The 22,022-nt window shown below is 40.7% G+C and overlaps 1 protein-coding gene across 6 annotated transcripts in view; it reads right to left on the reverse strand.

Annotated features, from left to right (window-relative positions):
- JADE3 (jade family PHD finger 3) overlaps nucleotides 1-22,022 on the reverse strand; it is an 81,285-nt gene that overhangs the window by 15,118 nt on the left and 44,145 nt on the right. For 5 of the 6 annotated variants that reach the window (XR_010922016.1, XM_067559953.1, XM_067559956.1 and 2 more), the window contains one exon: nucleotides 3,666-3,823. Coding sequence is in view for 5 of the 6 variants with exons in the window: in XM_067559953.1 (XP_067416054.1) it covers nucleotides 3,666-3,823 (158 nt within the window). In the remaining variant the exon portion in view is untranslated. Of the gene's footprint in view, nucleotides 1-3,665; nucleotides 3,846-22,022 lie in introns of all 6 variants that reach the window. The other variant, XM_067559955.1, reaches the window with a different exon arrangement.

Here is a 22,022-nt window from a genome sequence, read left to right on the forward strand (position 1 = left end):
AATAAATCAATTGGAATATAAATATTGTTTATACTGCTCTAGGTATACACTGAAATGTAAGTACAAGTAATTTTCTGTATGAAATTTTAGTTTGTACATGGCTTTGCTAGTGCTTTTTATGTAGCTGGTTATAAAACTAGGCAAATATCTAGGTGAACTGATGTACCCCCGGAAGACCTCTGTGTACTCCCAGGGGTATGCACACCCTGGCTGAGAACCACTGGTATAACCATCCTCCTAGTGTAGGTGTTTGCTAGCACAACTATACCGGCAAATATTTACTAGTGTAGACCTGACATGGATTTTTCATCCATCCCCACTAAACACACAGTTTATCCTTTCCTAATCTTCTGGGGTTTCAGCTCTGAAACCATTGCACTTCTGTATAATAAGCAGCTCTCTGAGAAGAGGGTAGGTGGTAATGGCAAGAGGTCTGGCAACAAGAAACTAAACTTCATAGAAGTGTGACAACTCCACTTAGCCTGAGCAACTGAGCGGAAAGATGGATGAAATCTAACTCAGTAGTAAGACCACACACAATACAGAACAAGAAATGGTTTCTTAGTGATGGATTCTGAATTAAATTGATTTTTACAGTACTTTAGTAAATATCTATATTCAGCATGTTACAGGTATTAAAAACAGAACTAGGATGCTCAACCATGCTGCATTAAAATGAAATTATGGTAAAAAATATAAACCTCAATTTAGGCCCCTAGGCCCACATTTAGTATGTAAAAGTAGGGTTTTTGAAAGTGCTCAACTGACTTGAGAACAAATTGACTTCAGTGGAATTTGTGCTCGGAAATCACTTACGAGCACCTTACAGTGGTGGACGGTGCCGAGGCTCTCTACACATGGACGGAGCGTCTTTTCTCAGTGCTGGAGATGGTGAATGATGCAAAGCAGCTGGAGTGCTTCTTACTGAGGCCAAAGTACTCGGTGCTGAGTCAGGGTGACCTGACTCCAAGGGAGGCCCGAGTGCTGCCTCCATGAGGTAAATCTGAGCTAGCGTCTCTATCCTTTTAGTGTGGGGCCTGATGTCCCTGCAGATCTCCCACATGTGAGCTTTCCCCAGACACACAAGGCAGCTGGAATGGGGGTCATTCGCAGGCATAGGCTTGTGACAAGAAGCACAAGGCTTACACGGAAACTGAGTCATGCCCTGGTGTCAGGCCAGAGTTAACGCCGCTTAGCGAGGTTCACCATTACTATTTATCTAACAACTGAAACTTAGTTACTAAAAATGAGATAACTACATATAATAGATTTGTAAAGGCCACTGAGGAGTATTGGCAAAAGCAAGGACAAAGTAGTTCCAGTGACTGTCACGGGCAGTAAGAAGAAACTGAGTCAGTGGCGGGGCCTTTTATATCGACATTGAGTACATGACTCCAGGGGACACCAAAGCTGACCCAACATATACCATGGAAGGAAAAAAAACTTTCCTGCTGTGATGCTCAGGGTGAGCATACACCTATATTGGACTGGACATGAGCAAGCACTCGAAGAAGTATACTGAGTGAGGTCTTATCAAAGCTTATAATGTTCTCAACGTGATGGTCATTATGAGATGTGCATACAAATTACGGTTATGAATCTATGTATGTATACAGTAAACCATTCAATCTGTACTGCAACTTCAACTACACTACACAGCAGGGCAGTGAGCAGTCAAGCGGGTAGGAGCCCCTCCCAAGTCATGTGTTCACATGAAACAGGTTTCAAGTAACTATCCACTGTCCAGCCCAGGAAAAGACAAAATGATGGATCATTAGACTTCATAGAAAGACACAAACATCCCACCCCCAGGATACCAAATCAAGAGGGGATTTCCCCACCCCCAAACAACCATGAGTAAGGTTATGAGTCTGTCACAGAGGTCACAGATTCCATGATTTTTGTGACTTCAGGTCTCTGGCTGTCGATCCCTCTCACTACTCACTCCCTGTGCAGGAGGCAGGGCTTCGCCTGTCCGCCCCACTGTCAGTGGGTATTGAGCTTCAGCCCCTGCGGCTCCACCCGCACACCAGGGGGCTCGGGCTTCCATGGATTCTTATTTATTTTGTCTGCGACCTGTCGGTGACTTTTCTTAAAAATAACCGTGACAAAATCTTAACCTTAATCATGAGTCACCATAGTCAGAGAAAAAAGAAAATGCCTTTTAAAAGCAGGCTTTGGACTGAGGGTTTTTATCTTGAAACTGAGAGACGGTCTCTAAACAGGAGGCTGCCTGTGAACGCTGGATCTCCCCTATAGTTGTGGGATACACTGGGAAGCTGTTAAAAGGCAACAGGCAACATATTAGAAAAGGGGTTTTTATCTAAAAGGGAAGAGTAAAGTCTGAGGTTGCATCTTTATGTTTATTTTCTGTCTATCTTCTAGATGTTCATTTTCCCTTACTAATTTTATCTTTTAACTGGTATTTTTTTCTATTAAATAAACTGTTGGTTTATTTATACTCCAAGAAGGTCTCTGGTGTGCAAAATGTGCATGCCAAAGTGTATGTGTATGCCAAAGTAAGCTGCTATCTAGGGGGTCTAGTTTCTTGCCTTCAGGGGTAACAAACCAGAGGGGACCAATCCAATTGCCTGGTACTTAAGAACTTAGAGGATGAATCTGAGAAGACTTGAGACTGCAAGGGCTGTTGGTGTCACTTTGCAAGGATAACTTGCTGAGAGTGCCAGGGTGAGACTTTATGCTTATGGGGACTGGTGTGAAGTATCTGAACCATAGAGATACAACATACAAGGCCCCCAAATTATAGGGTGGATAGTGACAGAACCCCTTACTGGTCTGGGTGATCCCCAAAATGTCAGTCACCACATCTCAAAAAGCAAAAGTGGCTAGAGGATTTCTGTGAGGGGCTCACAAATGATTAACAACTATGAAGTTTGGAATTATTTAAGCCCCAAAAGTCAAAGAGGCTCTATAAATTGCAGGAGCAAGGGCCTTCAACTGGAACATAGAAGGAAAATGTAAACTGACATAGCAGAGACAGTTTTAGGAGCATGAATAGCATTTCCATCAATATAATTATTCAAGTGAAAGTTCCCAGCGTCCTATGTCAGGGCAGAAACAAGTTACTGGAGGTGGCCAGAAAGGATGCTCATGCCCCCACAGTACCGCTTACGATTCTGGGACATTTTTACTTTCCTCTGAAGCTTTGATAGGTATCAGTCATTGCTGGAGACTAAATCCTGAATAAGGTGGATTAAGTATCTGCTGCATTATTACTATTTATGTTGTCCTATTTTTATGGGTAGATTTACATAGTTTAACCCATACTACAGAATCCTGTTTTCTACTTGGAGTTTGATTGGTCACAATTAAGTTAGATGACAGTTTTATGCAGTGTTCCAACTGCTCAGAGAAAGCATTTTTCTTCATTTGGGTTTTAGTTTTATCCTTCTTCTGAGTAGTGCGTGTTGCTTTCTGCCTTCAGTCTAGACCTGCCTAGTCTCACACAGCCCCAACTACCATTGACATTATCTCCAAATTGGTAATATTTTAATTTTAAACGTTTTTTTGGACTGGAGAAGCAGGTGTACCACAGGTTTAAGTAAGCAAGTGTTAGCTGCAATTAGATTGTAAATCCTTTGAGACAGGGACTCATTTTATGTTTTGTCCAGTACCAAGCACATTAAATGTTTAATACTAATTACCTGAGAGAAGGCTGTGGAATAGTGTCTGGACAGGCTGGGACCTGAACACCCTTTTCCCATTCTTGTTTCCATGTGTCCGCAAAGAGGTAATATTCATCAGAGTTAACATGGTGAGAGTCTGGGAGTTTCATGGCACTAATGAGGTCTTTCCGGAACACCTGCAAAGAAAATCCAGATAGCCTATTTGAGAGAAGGCAGATGTATGAAATGGAGTCTTAATCATTCTCCCTTCCCCTAACACAATACCCAATCTGTTAATACGTTTAATGTGGTCAAGCATTAGTCAAATATTCTTAACCAGGTTTTCCAAATTGATGAAATGGCTTGAAAAATTACATCCCCGTTGTTCACGGTCTTCCAGCAGAAGCTACTCCTGTTCCCTTCTTCCCCCTCACATAAGAGCCCTGAGACCTCCCCAACAGCACTGAGCACCAGGAGATTCCACCCTCCAAGGCAAGAGTCCCTACTCACAGACTCACAAGAGTTTGCCTCACAATGGCCACAGACACTCTTCTCCTACTTTGACCTGCCCAATCCCTTCCGACACTGGCCTGTCTTTAATGTATAAGACATTTAAACACTGGCCAGTATCTTAAGGATTAAAGATAAGACTTAACAACTCCCAACACTACATTCAGGATTCTATGTTTCTTATAGAAGAGTCCCAAGATGACAGCAACCATACAATCTTGTTTCAGCATAATTCATTATAAGCCGTATAATGCAATACATGCTCGCTAAAAATCACAAACACTGAGCAATCACACTAAGTTCTTTTTGCACTAAGATGATTTTAAAGAAGGAATTTAGTTTCTTAAACCCAAACACAAAGCTGTTTCAGTGGAATAACCTGCAGAGACTGCCTCCTATAGTTTGTCTCTTCAAAACACATAGGTACTTACAATTTAATAAACTGATTTAAGTGAAGGGCACATTTACAGTTTGCATTAGATAGAAGTTAACAAATGCACCGGTAACAAACTATGAACATATTTATACAATGAGCAAAAGCACTTACCATGGACTGTTTCAAAGAAACTGGCCTGAGGTGAATGTCATGGCTAATGATGTTTAAACAAAAAGAAAAAACCCTGTAAACCAAAAGTGATCTAATGGGCAAAACTCAACAGAAGGGAAAAATATCCCTCTGATAGGATCAGTGGAACTCTTGGTACCACTGAAATAATGTCATATAAAAACAATAATTAGAGGTTTCAGATTCACAGCTCCTACACGCTCTTCAATCTGGTGGTATTAGCCATCTCAGTCAAGACAACAGTCTTAGAAACGTCTTCAGAATTTTATTGGCCTCCACCCTCAGCATGAAACAGATTTTCAAAGCTATGCATGAAGATTCAGCTAAATGTGCTTTTTTTGCAAACTCGTAAAAAGAATCTGAACATTTCCAACTATGGGCCCAACAGGAAAAGAGAGTTATAACCACAGTGGATAAAAATCAATGATAAAAACTTTTTTTTTTTTTTTTTTTAAATCGGATTTTTTGGATTTCTCTAAGTTTAAAAAAATAAGTTACAATTAAATCTCATCACAAACATGCTAAACCTACACTTACAGTCTCATAAAAATGCATTAATGGCTTTAATCTGTCCACCCTAACTACCAGCTCCTGCTTCTTAAAAGTTCTGGGCTTTCAGTTTGTTTCTCAGCAGACTAAAGTCACGTGCAAAAAAAGACAGGCTGGACAGGATTGTTGTTGTTCTGTGCTTATGTGGTGGTGGAGCTGGGCCAAGCAAGGCAGAGGAGTTAGTTAAGACACTGTCAAAGGCAGAGAGAATATTTTCATGTTTGGTATTATTCACTCAACGCTGCAAATGCAGCAAAGATGAGAAGATACTTAGAAGAAATGGAAGGATGCTCCTTAACATATAGCTGCAGTGTCCATTTAATGCATCTTTTAGCCAAAGACTTATTAAGTACATCTTCTCCAGGAATAAAAGAAAATGTCGTTGAAGTCGCAAAATACTTCCGTAACAACCATTTTGCTTCAGCTTCACAGAAGAGAGCAGGAGGATCCAAACTAATTCTCCCTCAAGATATTTGATGGAATTCGGTGGTTGATTGTTTTGAACAATTTATTAAGAACTGACCTATTCTCATAAAACTTTGTGAAGAAAACTGTGATAAAATAGATGGAAGTGTCTCATCCAAAGTATCTAACATTGGATTAAAGAGGAATATAGAAGATCTGCTCAGTACACTGAAGTCTATATCCACAGCCTTAAACGAAACCTCAGAAATTGTTGCTGCATTGCTAATGCTATCGAAATTTGGAAGGCACTTCAAGAGACATTGAAGAAAAATACCTCACCAGAAAGTTCAACTGCAGGCAATAAAGAAGCAAATGGATCAAGCACTAATTCCATCTCATTTTCTTGCGAACATTCTCAACCTCAGATATAAAGGTAGATGCCTAACTTCTGAAGATGCTGCTGCCATGGCATGGGCATCTCAAAATCAGTCCTCAGTTATGCCAGTGATAATAAATTTCAGGGCTGGAGTAGAACCATTTAAAGAGTACCTGTTTACTGATGATGTTTTGAACAAAGACATTCCCCTGAATTGGTGGAAATCATTAGCCAGGCACCTTGAAACAGAGTTCCTTCAGTTGCTAAGCCAACTTTTTCACAGTAGTAGCTTCCTCTGCAAGCACAGAGAATATTTTCATCATTTGGTATTATTCACTCAAAGCTAAGAAATCGACTGGGAGTTGAAAAAGCAGGAAAACTCATATTTCTGTTTCAGTTTATGAATAAAAATGACAGTGGGAGTGGGGAAGATGAGAGCTAGTTGTAGAAGTTTTAAGAACAGCATACATGTAGTGTTGTGATGACTTATCTGTTAGAGTTAATAAAATGGGAACATTTAAAAAGAGTTTAAGGACAGCTGTCAGCTGGAAACTCAGGAGACTGCTGCAATTGTAAATGTGAAACATTTATGTAACATTTAAGATTTAATTTAATAAAATATAAGTGCTATTGTGTGTGCGAGAGAGATTTAGTTCTGACCATTCCTAATGTACCTGCTGCTGCAGCTGCAGCTTGACACAGGTCATGAGTGTTATGACTATTTCCTAAATTAATAAAAATCAAGTTAACTAAAAAATTACACAAAATATAACCTCCTAGATGATGTAAAATGCTGTATTGAGTGGTAAATTAACATGTTTTAGTGATCAGATTTGCACCATTGTTTAAGAAATATGTGAAGAAGTATCAGTGGGGAACCTGATTTAAATAAATGATTTTCTTGGTGATTTAAATCATGATTTAAAAATCAATTATTTAAATTGCCTTGATTTAAATCAATCCACTCTGGTTACAACCAATTTTTTTCTAAAGCGAGTGATCTAGCAAAAATCTTTAAATATGCTTAAATTGGGTCTATCTATTAAAACTCCATTTTAATCAGTCCGGCAGCCAGTGTCATTATTATACAAGTATGTGTTTGTTAATTATTTTAAAATGAACACAATCATGTTGGTCTGATTAAGAGAGGCTGCTGGTAATCTGATACAGAGATGGCACCTCATAGTATCCTATCAACATATTTTATATATAAAGGAGAGCACACTAAGCAGAAGCTTAACAAAAACGGATAACCTATGATAGGCCCCCGAGGCTCCACCACCTAATGTCCTTCTATTAGAGCACTCAGTTTACAGAAATCTTTTGTTGCAAGATTCCACAAGTAACCAAACCTCTTAATAGAGAATTAAGAACTTTAAAATCGAACTTTAGAGAAGTAATTTACGGTCAATTAAAATCACTTGCCCTAGATATATCAATGTTGATTAGAAGCATATTAACTATAACTAGCATTAAGTGTAACTAGCACTGAAGCTTGCCTATACTGGAGCGAAAAGACTGCAAGGAAGCTGAAATCTGTTGACACCCAATTTTTCCAAGCCATGCAATAAATTAATAATGTTTTATACCAATTCAAACCTATGTGCTTTCCATCTTTACTGAGGAACAGGCCTGGGAAGAGAGAATTTGTAAGAAACACTAACATGACGCTTCTGAAGAGCCACGGGGAAAAACCCAACAATAGCAGTTACTGGCTTAATTATTTGAGAAGACACTATTTAGTGTTATCTGAGGCAATGCTTTACTCACTGCCACCTTGTACTGGCTGAAATTAAAAATACAGAGGACTTCATATCAAACAGAGTGGTTACTAGTACTAGAAGGGAAAGCGCTATTAGTGAAGTCAGTATTCTCACAGCACTGCTTTAAGGTGAGTTCATCTTATCCTATATATATATTAGAGTTTGTCATCTGCATTTTTAGAACGCAAGTCCCTTGGAGCATGGACTATTTTTTCTTTCTTTGTTGAACAGTACCAACTACACAGTCTGCTCAGCAATATTAAGTACTCTGCTTTAGATACTAAAATAGATTTACAGTAGAGATATCTCTAGTGTCCAATCAGATGTAATTGTTAGGCACGTAGATGCTCTAAACCATAAGGAACCCAATACCTGACCAAAGTTTCCTTGGAACACACTTATTTTCTTTTTCATAGTTACAGAAATGCAATGGCCTAGCTTTTCTTTCAGAAGTCTTGCCATTGTTACAAAGCCATCTATAGTTCTCTCTATCAGCCACAAACCTACTTTTTCACCTTTGACCTAGTAGCTTCTTCCAAAAGTTAAAAACTCCTATTCAAAGAACACAAACATGTATTAAATATTAGTCACCATATATTTCTTAGCCACTACACAAGACTGGTGCAAGTAGAACTTACTTATTATTTTAGTTAAATTAATTTTCAGCATTTGTCTTCAATGCTGTCACTAAACCAAACCAATCTGGCAAAGAACGGATCTCTTTGAAAAGGGACAGTGCATGAAAAGACAAAATTACTCAGCTTGTGCAGTAACGATAGTTCATCAAGAGGTGTGTCCTTATAGGTGCTGCACTGTAGGAGTTTCTGCATCCCTGCACTGCTGATGGGAGAACTTTGGTAGCAGTGTTGGTTCAGCTCACACATGCCCTGCTCCTCACCAGCCAGGCTTGCCAGCATGCGCAGGTGAACCCTCAGTTTCTTCTCCACTGCAGAGTCATTGACAAGAACTCAGAAGTAGAGGGGAGGAGAGTGGGCCCTGGAGCACCCACAGGAGGACACATCTCAAAGAACCATTGTTACTGCACAATGGGGAGTAACTTCGTCTTCTTCAAATAGTATCCCTTTGGGTGCTCCACTGTAGGTGACTCCCGAACAGGGCCCACCACTGGAGACTGGGGCTTCAGAGTCAGGTCTGTTATAGAGGATAGCACCGAGGTACCAAAAATGGCATCTGCAGCCACATCCCAGAGGATGGCATAATGTTCCGCAAAGATACCCAGGTAGCTGTTATGCAGATTTCTGATGTAGAGATGCTCTTGGAGAAGGCGACAGAAGAGGAGACTGATCTCATAGAGCACATGTGTATTGAAGATGGTGGTCATACATTATGCATCTGGTAACAGAGCTTGATACAGTTCAAGATCCATTTGGAGAGTCTTTGAGCTGAAATATCACTGTACCTTTTGACCTATCTGCAATGGAGAGGAAGAGTCTCAGGGATTTTCTGAAAGCTCCTGTTGTGTCCAAATAGAAGGCCAAGGCTCTCCTCATGGCAAGTGTATGGAGGGTGGCTTCCCTATTATCCTGATGAGGTTTAGGATAAAAAGTTGGAAGCTGAATAAGCTGATTTATATGAAAAGCAGAAGTTACCTTGGAAGTGAACTTTGGATGTGGGTCTGGGACTGACCTTGATGGGGAAGAACACAGTGAAGGGGGGGGATGCAGCACAAGAGCCGTTATCTCCCCTACCCTTCTTGCAGAGGTAATGGCGATCAGGAATGCGGTCTTCACTGAAAGGTGAATTAGTGGAAAAAGTGGCCATGGGTTCAAATGGCAATCTAGTCCAATGGTTCTCAAAAGCAGCCACCGTGGCTGCATGCGGCCACCAGGGGGTTTCTGTGTGGCCATGAGCAGCTGAGGAGGGAGGAGCAAGGAAGGATCCACCCGGTCCAGCCAGGTTTCACCTGACCACAAGCCGGGACTTGTTGGGAGCAGCCTCTGCAGGGTGAATAACTCTCGGCCCTTGGCTCCCAGTGTTGGCCAAAATCTTGTTTTTGAAATATATGTAAGAACAGAGCCACAAACACTGCCCCCCCACTTCCTACCAAAAGGCACATCAGTCTGAATCAAAAGCTAAAACCTCAAACTGACTCTTACTGTTCTACCCTTTTAAATGTTAATTCAAGTCTGTCTGCACTTTGTATAATTTTAAGATGGTTTGTAAATGTCTGTACTATGTCCACTGGCCAGTTTATCTGTTAATTTTACCTGCTTCCAATATATTTGTAAAAATCCTATTCTAAGTACAAAAGCCACACTGTGCAATGTAATGTATCTATCTAATTGTGAAAGACACTGTCAAAAATGAAATAAGGTTTGCTCTAAAAATAATATACAAGTTCTTCAGCTAGGAGTTGGCCCTGAGTGATTGAAGTGTGAATGGCTGAGCAATTGAGTTGGGTGTAGACAAAAAGAGTGATTGAACAATTGGTCTGAGTAAGGGACATCGAAACACACATGAAGAAAACACCAGCCTCACCTAAAACGCTTGAGGGAAGAAGAAAGAAGCAAAGATGATCAAATGGCCGAAGAGGAACCCCCCCTGATAACTTTGGAGCCAGCACATTTCAAAGGACAAAATCTGATCAGGCTTGCAACAATGTGGGTGATTAAGGATCACATCAAGGGCAGTTGCAGCATGACAGAGCAAAACCCATAGAGTTACATGGGGTCCTTTCCCTATAAAATGGGACAGAAAGATGAAAGCTGGAGGTTCAGGTCTACAACATCACATCAGCCAGGAGTACCGATGCGCATCGGCAGAACCTTGCTCCTCATGCTCTAGTCACCTGGCCAATGACTATCATGAGCACCAAGAAGCTGGTAACTATGACATCTGGAAGATCCCTATGTATGTTTGTCTGTCTCTATCTGTGTGTGCCTGTCAGTGTGTGTGAATGTGAATGAAAGCATCAATTGAAACATGTCTCTCTAATTTGTAGTATTGATATAATGTTAATACTGTTTTCCTAGTGTTTACATTATTATTAATGCTATTTCACTAAGTAGAGCACAATATTAATGTTATTACAGTGTTGATACTTTTCTTTTCTTGGATACTATCTACAGAAGTTTCTGTGTTCACAATAAATGTGGCTTGTTGCCTTATCCCCTAATAAGATCCTGTAATATTTGTTATTTGGGTAACACCAGAAGCACCTTCCACCACCAGACTGCACTGCAGTGCCAAAGAGACTTACCTGAAAGGTGAGTGGGGCAAGTGAGGAAGCCTTTCCATTCAAAGAGCTCCTTAATTTTTCCTAATAGTCTGATCCACACAATTGATGCATCAAACTCAGAACTTATTATTTGGACATGTATATGTGCATGTTTATTTGATTTTTCTAACGTTAATTGAGTATATTAGGAAAAATTGTCAATGCAGCCACCAGCAAGAGTTGGTGGCCGCACCCTGAGGCCACCAAAAAATCTGTTGCAAGAACCACTGATCTAGTCAGTCCTTTTAACACTAGTTTGAGATCTCATTGAGGAGCAAGAAGTCTGGGTTGGGAAAAGGAGGTTTGCTATGCCTTTGAGAAATCTCTTCATGGTCGGATGGGAGATGATTAAACATCTTCCTACCTTACCTGGTGGAAGGTTGCAATTGCTGCTAGGTGAACCTTTAGCAACCTGATTTCTTGAGAGTCAATAGGTAGTCCAGGACTACCAGGAGGGTGGCTGTAAATAGGGGAGATGCCCCTGGGCTGACACCAGATTTGAAATCTTTTCCATTTTTGTAGGTAGGTACAATAAGTAGCTCCTTTCCTACTGTGTAAGAACACTGCCTGTACCACCTCAGAGCATAATGTCTATGTGCTGGACCCTCAAAGAAGCTTTGAGTCTCAGAATCCACAGATGGGATGAAGAGTGCCTACCCTGTTCTGCAATAGCAGATATGGCGTGATTGGAAGTGTCGATGATGGAGTGTGTCAGTTGTGACATAAGGGTACTACATCTGCCTGGGCCAGGTGGGAGCAATCAGTATGATGTTTGCTCTCTCTTTTTTCACTTTCAACATGACTTTCAGAATTAGAGGGAATGGGGGAAAGGCATAAAGAAGGCCTTTGCCCCATGGTAGGAGAAGAACATCCTGCATGGAGTGTCATCTGATCCCTGATCTAGAGGAGTACTGAGGACCTTTCCTGTTCTGGTACATAATGAACAGGTCTATCGTCGGTGTCCCCCATTGTCTGAATGTATCGTGAAGGACCACCAAATTTATTTCCCATTCATGGTCAAGTGGGAATTTGCAGCTGAGGTTGTCCTCAGTCATGTTGTGTACTCCCAACAGGTATGCCACTGATATTATGACATTGTGGAAAATGCACCAGTTCCATAGCTTTAGTGCTTCCGTGCACAGCGAGTGTGATCTGGCGCCTCCCTGATGGTTTATGGAATATATGCAGGCCTCACTGTCTGTCATGATTTTTGTGCTGGATTTTTGTGCCTATTTTACAGCAGTGTGCTCTACTCTGCGTTGATTAAGTCTCAACTGGAGTACTGTGCCAAGTTCTGGGCACCACATTTCAGGAAAGAGGTGGACAAATTGGAGAAAATCCAAAGAGCAACAAAAATGTTTAAAATATCTAGAAAAACATGACTCCTGAGGGAAGATTGAAAAAACCTGGGTTTCTTTAGTCTAAAGAAGAGAAGACTCAGAAGACCATTGTAACAGTTTTCAAGTATAGAAAAGATTGTTATAAGGAGGGAAAAAATTGTTCTCTTTAACCTCTGAAAACAGGGCAAGAAGCAATGGTCTTAAACTGCAGCAAGGGCAGTTTATGTTGGACATCAGGAAAAATTTCCTGTCACGGTAGTTAAGCATTGGAATAAATCACCTAGGGAGATTGTGGAATCTCCATCACTGGAGATTTAAGAGTAGGTTAGACAAACACCTGTCAGGGATGTCTAGATAATACTTAGTCCTGCCATAAGTGCAGGAGACTAGACTAAATGACCTCTCAAGGTGCCTTCCAGTCCTACAATTCTATGATTCTATAGGTCACCTTATTTCTTAGGTTAAGAACACACTGAATTCTAGTTGGCTATTGCTTTCAGAACTCAATATCCATATGCCTACAAACAGCTGTCAGAGCTTGTCTCTACAAAGCTGCAATGGCACTAGTTGGTGATTTCTAAAAAGCACTAACGTGCATCATGCACTAACTGGTCTTTGTAGACCCTGCTGGCATGCACTAAAGTTCCCCAGTGCACTTTTAATGTAGTACTGTTAGCAGTTTGAAACAGAACTAGGTTAAAACATGCTACTGAACTTTTAGTGCATACCAGCATACACAGATCAGTTAATGTGCAACAGATGTTAGTGTACTTTAGAAGTCACATCCCCATAGTGCACATTATCACATGATGCAGACAAGCCCTTGGTATATAGTCCCCTCCTCACCCATTTATCTCACAAATGGGAAATGAGATGAGTCCAGTACCTCACCACACTCCCATTCTCCTTTTAAATAACTTAACATCGAAAAAAAACCTGAGGTGAAAGGGGGATGAGAGTGGGAAGGAAAGAGAGGGAAAATGTTTTAAAATAAAAATCTTTTGAAGCAATTAAATGTCTCTTGGACCTAACCTTTCCTAAGCAGAAGAGGTTAAGACACAGGTGAGAAGAGGAAGAAAACATTTCAGAACAACTTCTAGAATGTGCTCTCTGTAAAAACTGGATCCTGCATTTATTAAGCAAGAAACTAAGACAAATTAACCCAGAATGCTGTTTTACTTGGTAAACAGAGAACTACCTTCCCACCAAGAAAAATAATTTAACAGTAACAATAAAGAGCTTCCTGTGATAATGTCTCATCTTTTGTAAAGCATGTCCCTCACTCAAAGTGCAAGCTCAAAATCAAGTAGTGTTTTTATTTATTTTAGCAAGCAAAATATATAGCCTATTGTAACCAGACACACACAACAGTCAACTGGAAACAGAAGCAGTTGCTATACGGATATGCTTGTTTCAAGGAGTCATTTTACTAGGCAAATAAATAAAAAAACAAAAACAAAAAACCACGTTAGAAAGTGTCAGAGTAGGGAAAACAAGGCTGAGGTTATGCTCCACCAACAAGCTCTTTCATAACACTTTACATGCTCAAATTCCTGTACCCATATTGTTTTCTGTTCTCCATATAGATAATTATAGAATTCCTTCCATCCTTTCTGCTAACCTTGCCTTTCCATTAGTCTGTCCATTCTGCAAAACTGCTCCACGACCACTTTCTGTGGTCCTTGTAGAAGTAGTATTTTGCCAGTCAGCCTCAGTGGCTTTATAGGAACAAGTTCTCTGAAATGATAATCTCATTCACTGTACAGCAGAGCCACAAAGCAGCTATGCAAGTGCTTCCACAGCCACCAGTTCAGTCATTCATTTGATATTCTCTGCATGAAACAAAGATTACAGTATTGCATCACATCCTGAAAGGTTGCTTAATGCCAAAGGCAAATCTATGCCTCTTATTCTTAAACAGACAAGTGCTTATCTTGCCAAAACTACTTAAGGTAATAAACACAATTGTCTTCCTCTTACAAGTCCCCTGAAAGCAGAGAGGATTTTAATTTATATTTATAACAAGCATGCCTGTAATTTGCTCCTGCACCACGCAAGTTTAAAATTTGAAGCAGATCAGTGTGTTACTGGACAAAACATCCATGTTCATAGCCAGAGTAGTGTGTGACAGAAGTGAAATTAGTAAAAAGAACTGAAGTGTGTAGGGATTCAAAGCATAGAGGAGGGGGATTTTAGTCCTGCTTAACATGCAAACTTCTATGAAACTTTAGCCAATGCCTCCAAAACATTATAGGTAGAGCTGGTAATGACACCCATAGTTATGGTTGCTGGACACGTTTCATTATAAGACTTGGTTCTCAGTCACTTATAAAAAAAAATTGGGACTGAAGATTTCCATGCCATGTGCCTGAGACTAATTTAAGTTTCAGTGGTTTCTCAGAACGGGACTAGGGAAAATACATTTGCTTGTGTAAAAAATTTAGTACAACTATCTGAAGCTCTTAGCACGTCCATATTTTGGAATAGGGACTTGAAATTCAGCAAGAGGGAACTGCTCTGGTATCAGGGATGTGCCTTTTACCATCCCAATGAAAATTTGCCCATATTTGGCCAAGTTATAAAACTCTGAAAATCAGTTTGCACATGCTCAGTAGAGACTTGTTAGCTACATTTCCAAAAATTTCACCTGTACTAAACATGCTCTATCTCCTCGCAGGACCTATGCGATGAATGGACTGCACATGCACCAACCCACAAAGCAAATGAGTATGCTCAATCTTAGGGCTACCGGAGAAATAAGACTTTCTCTGCACCTGCTCCTCCCAGTAGTTCGGAGTTCACTGTGAGGGCAAGCTTAGAAGATAGGATTACTCAACACACCTGAAAGACTGAAAAAGCACTAAGCACACCTGAAAGGCTGAGAAAGACTGGACCTAGGCATTGAGGAGAAAGAGGAAACAGCAGCCATGCTGGAATGCAGAAGGATAAGAAATGGGGAAAAGAACAAAAAAGGCTGGTGAGGAAGAGGGGCTGAAGTCCAACTACTAAAAGCACATTCCTTTACAGAACCTGGAATTGAACCCAGGAGTTCTCAGACATCTGTATTCCTCTGCTGTCACCAAACGGCTACGAAATCCATTGGCAAAGTACAGGTCTCATCTTCTAGTCATGGGTCCACACAGAGGACAGCAGCATGCTACTGTTGCCAGTTACTCCGTTAGTTCAAGGGGTAGATGTCTGTGCTGTGGATCTAAAGATCCAAACCATGAGAACAACCCAGGAGTTGCATGTCAATAGGTTCCACATGATGGAATCTGTTTTTCAGAGTTTTTTTAAATTAGGAAATATCAAAAACTACATTAAGGTGCAAAGTCAAACACTCAAAAGTTAAATGCCAGAATTAAGGTTGCTTGTGCACCCTCAATTCAGTCACTTTGTACAGATGTATTACGAAGTCTTTAATCACATACTATTCTCTCTCTCTCTCTCACACATACAAGACCCTGCCATATTCGTGTACAGGATGGACTATGCTCTAGGACTGTATCTGGGTCGTAAAATGAAAAACTTGTCTACTGGATCCCTGAGTCATTTGCTGAGTAAGTTGGATGTTGTATAATGAATGAGGCAGGAGGTTTCAGGAAAGAAAAATAGATGGTGTCATAGTTAAGCCACCTAAATACTGCTCTGGGGTATTAGATTCTATCACTGTATCTGCCAGAGTTCTTATGTGACACTAGGCAAGTCACTTAACCCCACAGTTCACAGGTGATTAGTAACTACCTACACATTTTGTGTGTCCAGTTTGAGATTTGTGGGGTCTGAGTCGCAGAAGTGCTGAGTGTTCACAGTTACAATTGAAGTCAATGAGTGCTGTGTTATGATCAAATGAAGTGCTACAAAATGTTAAGTTAATGGGGAAAAAAAAAAAAAAAAAAATCAAGCATTCCAGACGCTCAAAATTAGCGTACTCTTAGGCCTGGTCTATACTTATGGGGAAATTCAGTGGCAGTCAACGGGAGTTACACAACCTACGTAGCGTTGCTAGCGTAACTTACGTCGACTTCCCAAATCCTCTTCTGCGCGCCGTCTCCACTATGCTGCGCCGACAGGAAATGTGCACCCATTGACGCAGTGCTACGCTTTTTGAGGAGGTGGTTTTATTAAATCGACTTCCGAATTGACTGAGCAGGTCTTCACTTCTGCTCTATCGATCTGGATAAATTGATCTGACTACGGCAAATTTGCCACCATTAGTGTGTACATATCCTTAATATTAATATCAGTTTTCCATCTGTAAAACGAGCAATGAGCATAATGTTGCCTTACTCAGAGGTAAGACATTCTTTAATATTCGTGAAGCACTCAGATGCTACAGTGATAAGTACCACAGAAAAACCAATATGAAAATTAATAATTCAGTATTAAGAGCAGGGAAATTTTTGGGACAAGTTACACAAGTGTTTTTTCCATGTCACTCAATTTTCAGGGGGTTTTCCTCCCCCCCCCCGGCTAATGAGACCTTCAAAATGGATTATGCCTCCAAAAATCAAGTCACCTGTCAACATGAACACTTATTTCTGACATAGCTCAAGCAAAAAAGACCAAAAAGCCTTCCACAGGTTTTGAGGAGGCTCATATAATGCAACTATTGTTTATATTTTTGTGATTCATTTTCTATTTATTTGCATAAAGAAACGGACAATGAAAAGTACAAAAAGATAAATGACTGATGGCTGCATACTTCATGAGATCTCCAATGGAATTATGCAATCGTGCAGTATTACAGCTTGTCAAAGTTGCAAAACGAGACAAAACTACTTAGACATAACATGTTAGAGTGGGGTAACAGTAATAAAGTAAGAAGATTTACATGAATAGGGAGAAGGAGGGAAGAAAAGGGACAAAGGGGAGGGGAAAAAAGGAGGGAGTAGTTGGAATTCATGTAAATTGCTCTCTATGGCAACAAGCTATTCTGTCTTTGGCTATTAATTCAGACAGGTCCGAATGCCATTGCACTATTCTGGGAATAAACCCCCTCTTCCATTGCTGTAAACTCATGTGCTTAGTGATCATTGCAGTACCCAAGTACCAAAGTCTTTGTGGTGGAGTTAAACTCAGCAGAGCAGGTACATAACTTAGGATATCATTTTCAGCCAAGATTTGGTTGCTGAAACCAAGATCTATTTTAATTCATGTCCCTCTCTTTCCACAGCTGCCTGATTGTCAGGCAGTCCCATAGCATCAAAGGTTCCTTTTTCTTTGTTACAGTGCCAACAAAGAGGATAAGGCCTTATATCGTGCACAACCTCTTTGGCATCCAATACATTGTGAATAAAATCATTTATCGTATCAAGCGTAGCCTGAGATACAGAAGCATTTTTAACATTACATAATATGCTTTGCCACTGCAATTCTTTTAAGGACTGATAAATCCCCTTCCCACACTTTCACAAAACTCCAGACCAACAAAATTCCTCTTCATTAACAAACGATATATAGTGGACATGGGCCTGGGAGTGTTAAATGTGAACTAAAAAAATAAAGGGAAAGTTTAAAAAAAGATTGGAGATAGTAGTGCAGCTTCATTTGGAAAACTGCAGTACTGGTCACCCTGATTTACACAAAAAGGAATTATAATAGTCTCCGTATTATTAACCATCTCATTACTTATGTACCCCAGCACAGTTATTTTTAACCACAACTGCACACAGACCAGAAGTCTTCATTGAGCTATGTAAGCCCAGGTGCTTTCCTGAATTGAACTGGAACCCTGTAAACTGTACAAGTAATTTAAGTTTTTTCCTGCAGTGTGCATGACTTTGCTTTAATCAACATTTAATTTAATTTGCCATCATGCTGCCCATTCATACATGGAACACACAAGATGTTTATAAATTCTCCAGGAAATCAGCCCAGCTCTCTATTCAGAGCAGGATCTTGCAAGGTGCTCAAAAGCTTGCAGACAGCGATCAGCAGCTTGCAAGATCAGGCCTTATGATTTCACATGGCAGGTAATTTTCCTAGTATCACACTATATCAGCAGTCCTCAAACTTTTGACCTCCATGCCCCCCTTACACCTGTCCACAACCATCCCCCCTACCCCCACCCCCCAGCTAGGGCTGGGAGAGGGGCCAGAGCCAGGCTGCAGCTGGGGGCCAGGCCGCAGCTGGGGGCCTGTGGTTGGGGTCAGGGACCACAGTAGGTCCCAGTGGCCAGAAGCCAGGCTCCAAGGCTGTGCCCAGAGCAGAGCATGGCTGGGTGGTGCTTCCTTCCTGCCCCACACAGGAGCAGGCCCAAGCCCAGTCATGCTAGGGAGGCATGCCCCACAGATTGAAGACCTCTGTTTTACATAAGAGCTTCATATGTCCAGTTTATGAAACTGAACAACCAACAGAAAAAGAGCAAAGGTTGATGTGGCAACAAAGCATCTCAAAGTATCAGTGTCAGATACGGATATATGAAGTGAGTATTAAAGTTAGTATGGTTTTGTGCACATTTTCCATACTGTGTGTGTAACTTTAGTGCCCTTGTAGCCGAGACCCAGTACTCAAGGGGGTTACATATGCAAAGCAGGGATGATATTACGCCAGCATTTCTATGTGGGGAGAGTTATAGTAGTATGGGAGCCTTGTTTGAAGAATGCAACCTTAACTCTGCATTTCTTAAAATTCCAAGGGGGAGATTTTTCAAGGAATTTAGGAGCACAAGTCCCAGTGACTCAACAGAACTCATGCTTCTACATCCCATAGACACTTGTGAAAGTCTCCCCCTTAGAAAAGTAGCATTCATTCATACTACTGCAACCTTAAACACTAAGTTATTCAAAGCTAACTGGTGAGTAGAATGTCTTTGCCCAATGACTACTGTATTACTTGAATACCTTGAAAACAGGCAGCTAAAGTTTTTATTTATAAACTCTAAAGGTGGGGAGGGAGGAGGAGGAGAAGAAGGAGAGAAAGTTTATAAATTTGGAGACCTGGCAAACCAGGACTGTGTAAGAAAAAAGTTTCTATATACACAGAGAGAGAGATCTCGAGTACTTGGAAATACTTGCCGAGAAGATGCCCAAAGAACTGAAAAAACAAACATATAGATCCGCTACTCACTGCGGGATCAGAAGTCAGGATTATTGATGTAAAAGAAAGATTACTTAGAGGGGACCAGAAACAAAAGTATTCCAGAGAGTGTTAGGTCTGTTAGAAACTTCTTTTCCAGGTGTCTAGTTGCTGGGTCTTGCCCACATACTCAGGGTCTAACTGTTCATTTGGGCTCAGACCGGCAGAGACCCTGGGTTGTTTTTTGCCTTCCTCTGCAGCATGGGGTCACTTGCAGCTTTAAACTATGGTAAATAGTGGACTCTCTGTAACCCAAAGCCTTTAAATCATGATTTGAGGACTTTAGTTACTCAGCCAGAGGTTATGGGTCTATTACAGTAGTGGGTGGGCAAGGTTCTGTGGCCTGCGTTGTGCAGGTCAGAGTAGGGTGATCATGATGGTCCCTTCCGGACTTAAAGTCTCTGAGACAACTGAAAGTCACACGCTAGAGAGAAAGGGGAAAAGGGTGGAGGATGGTCCCAAGCACTTTGGTAACGTTCCTGTAAGAGAAGTTTAAAAAAATTAAAAATTGGGACATTACTACAAGAAAATTATATTTTTGAAGTGGAGATTTTTTTAAAAAAAAATCCATCAAGCTGCAAGTGTCCCTTTAAACATTATAATTAACAGTAAAACAGGATTTCATGCACTATTAGAATGGTTGAGCTAATGAAGTTCAGGAACACTCAGTTTCTTTTATCAGACTACACTCTAGCTTCATTTAAAAAAGGAGGAGGTTCATACTTGGAACATGGCTTGGTTAGCCAGTACGAATGAGTGCACGTTTTGGCGCTAAAAATACATATTCACAGTTAAGAGGCTGAAAATGTAATGTGTAAAAGAAAGTGAAGCAAGAGAGACAACATGAACCTAATTTTAGTTTCCAATAGCTACTACATACAGTTATACATTTGATGAGTCTTCATATTTATTGTTGTTCATATGTGCATGAGTATAAAGACGGGTGGAAGTGAGCGAGAGTCCCCCTGCAGGGAAATACGTGACAGCCACAGCACAAGGAAACGGGGGTTTGGGTGGGAAGAACATGCCTGGATAAAGGAATGATGCTACAGAATATTTAAAATAGTGGCAGACATTAATATACTTATTCATTGTAGTTCATATTTGCCTTCTGGCAAGAATGCTGAATTACAGTACAGAGCAGGTCCTCAGTAAGATTTCAGTAGTTAAAACTATAATAATAATATGCTTAGGTTCGAGTGTGATTTCATGAAGGAATATTTTACCAAAAAGGAGACTTTCAACTTTCTTGGCAGCTGCAAATGACAGGCCACTACCTATACCTTTTCTTCACCAATGCTTCAGGACACTTGTTCGGTTTCTCTTTTAAAACATATACTAATAGTGGGAAACTTCAATTAACACTTGCTAAAAACTAGCTTGGGGAGAACAGGATACATATTTTAAACACTGCCCTTTCACAGAATATTAGAGTTAGAAGAGACCTCAGGAGATCATCCAGTCCAATCCCCTGCTCAAAGCAGAACTAACTTCAGTTAAATCATCCCAGCCAGGGCCTTGTCAAGCCACATCTTAAAAACTCTAAAGATGGAGATTTCACCATCTCCTCGGTAACCCATTCCAGTGCTTCACCACCCTTCTAGTGAAAAACTTTCTCCTAATATCCAACCTAGACCTCCCCCACCCTTTCCCATCAAACCAAATACATTAAATAAGCAAGCAGCATTTAATTAAGGGACTTCTACCTGTTCTTGAATTCTCTCAAGGACAGGCAAACACTGGGAGATTCACAAAATGTAGTCAGCATTTCATTCATGTAGTCATTCATTCATTCATACCAGCAAGTGCAGAGGAAGTTTGCCGCACGTTTTCCTGGATGGACACACACTAGGTACTTATACAACTCCCATCACGGGTGCGTAAAAAGCCTATCATTCTGTACAACCTAGACCATTACCTTGAGTAATGAACCTCTGGTTTAAAAATTCAAATGAATCAAAACATTTTCCCTATACTGTCAGTTCACACTTCCCTCAGCTATCAATAGTCACACCGCCATACATGAGCATGTGTGGTATTTTGGGGTTTGTTTGTTTGGGATTTTTTTGGGGGGTAGGGGAAAACAAGATTGGCAACAAGTGAACAGAGAAATATTTTCCTCATAGCAATAATTCATTTAGTTCAGCCACTAAGAAAGAATGTTAAACTTAGCAATGCTTCCAAACAGGGGCAAGCTGGCCATTAGAGGCAAACCCTCACCTATATTGCCACAGCTGTCATGGTAAATACTTGTAGGATGATTGATATACTGCAGTACCATTTGCTGGCTACTGTGCCTGAAGCTGCTATAGTCTCTGGCAATCAATGGACTCTGGTCCCCCAGCATGTAGACCTGTGGTGACAGAGGGAGACGGCACAGACCAGGGAATACAGGCTTCTCTGGTGTCAATACTCCTACAGAGGCAGAACAGAGCTCCCCGTATGTGCTCTTATTTCTCTAGGTCCAATTGTCATGCTGGCTAGATTTTTTTAATTTTTTTTTTTGGAAGGCGGGGAGGCAGCATTTATTATGTTATTTAATATCAATACGTCAGAATCATACTTCATGT

Source organism: Emydura macquarii, unplaced genomic scaffold (genome assembly GCF_026122565.2).
Source record: "Emydura macquarii macquarii isolate MOO-44397 ecotype Brisbane River unplaced genomic scaffold, CSIRO-AGI_Emac_v2 contig_2207, whole genome shotgun sequence".
Taxonomy (NCBI): domain Eukaryota; kingdom Metazoa; phylum Chordata; order Testudines; family Chelidae; genus Emydura; species Emydura macquarii.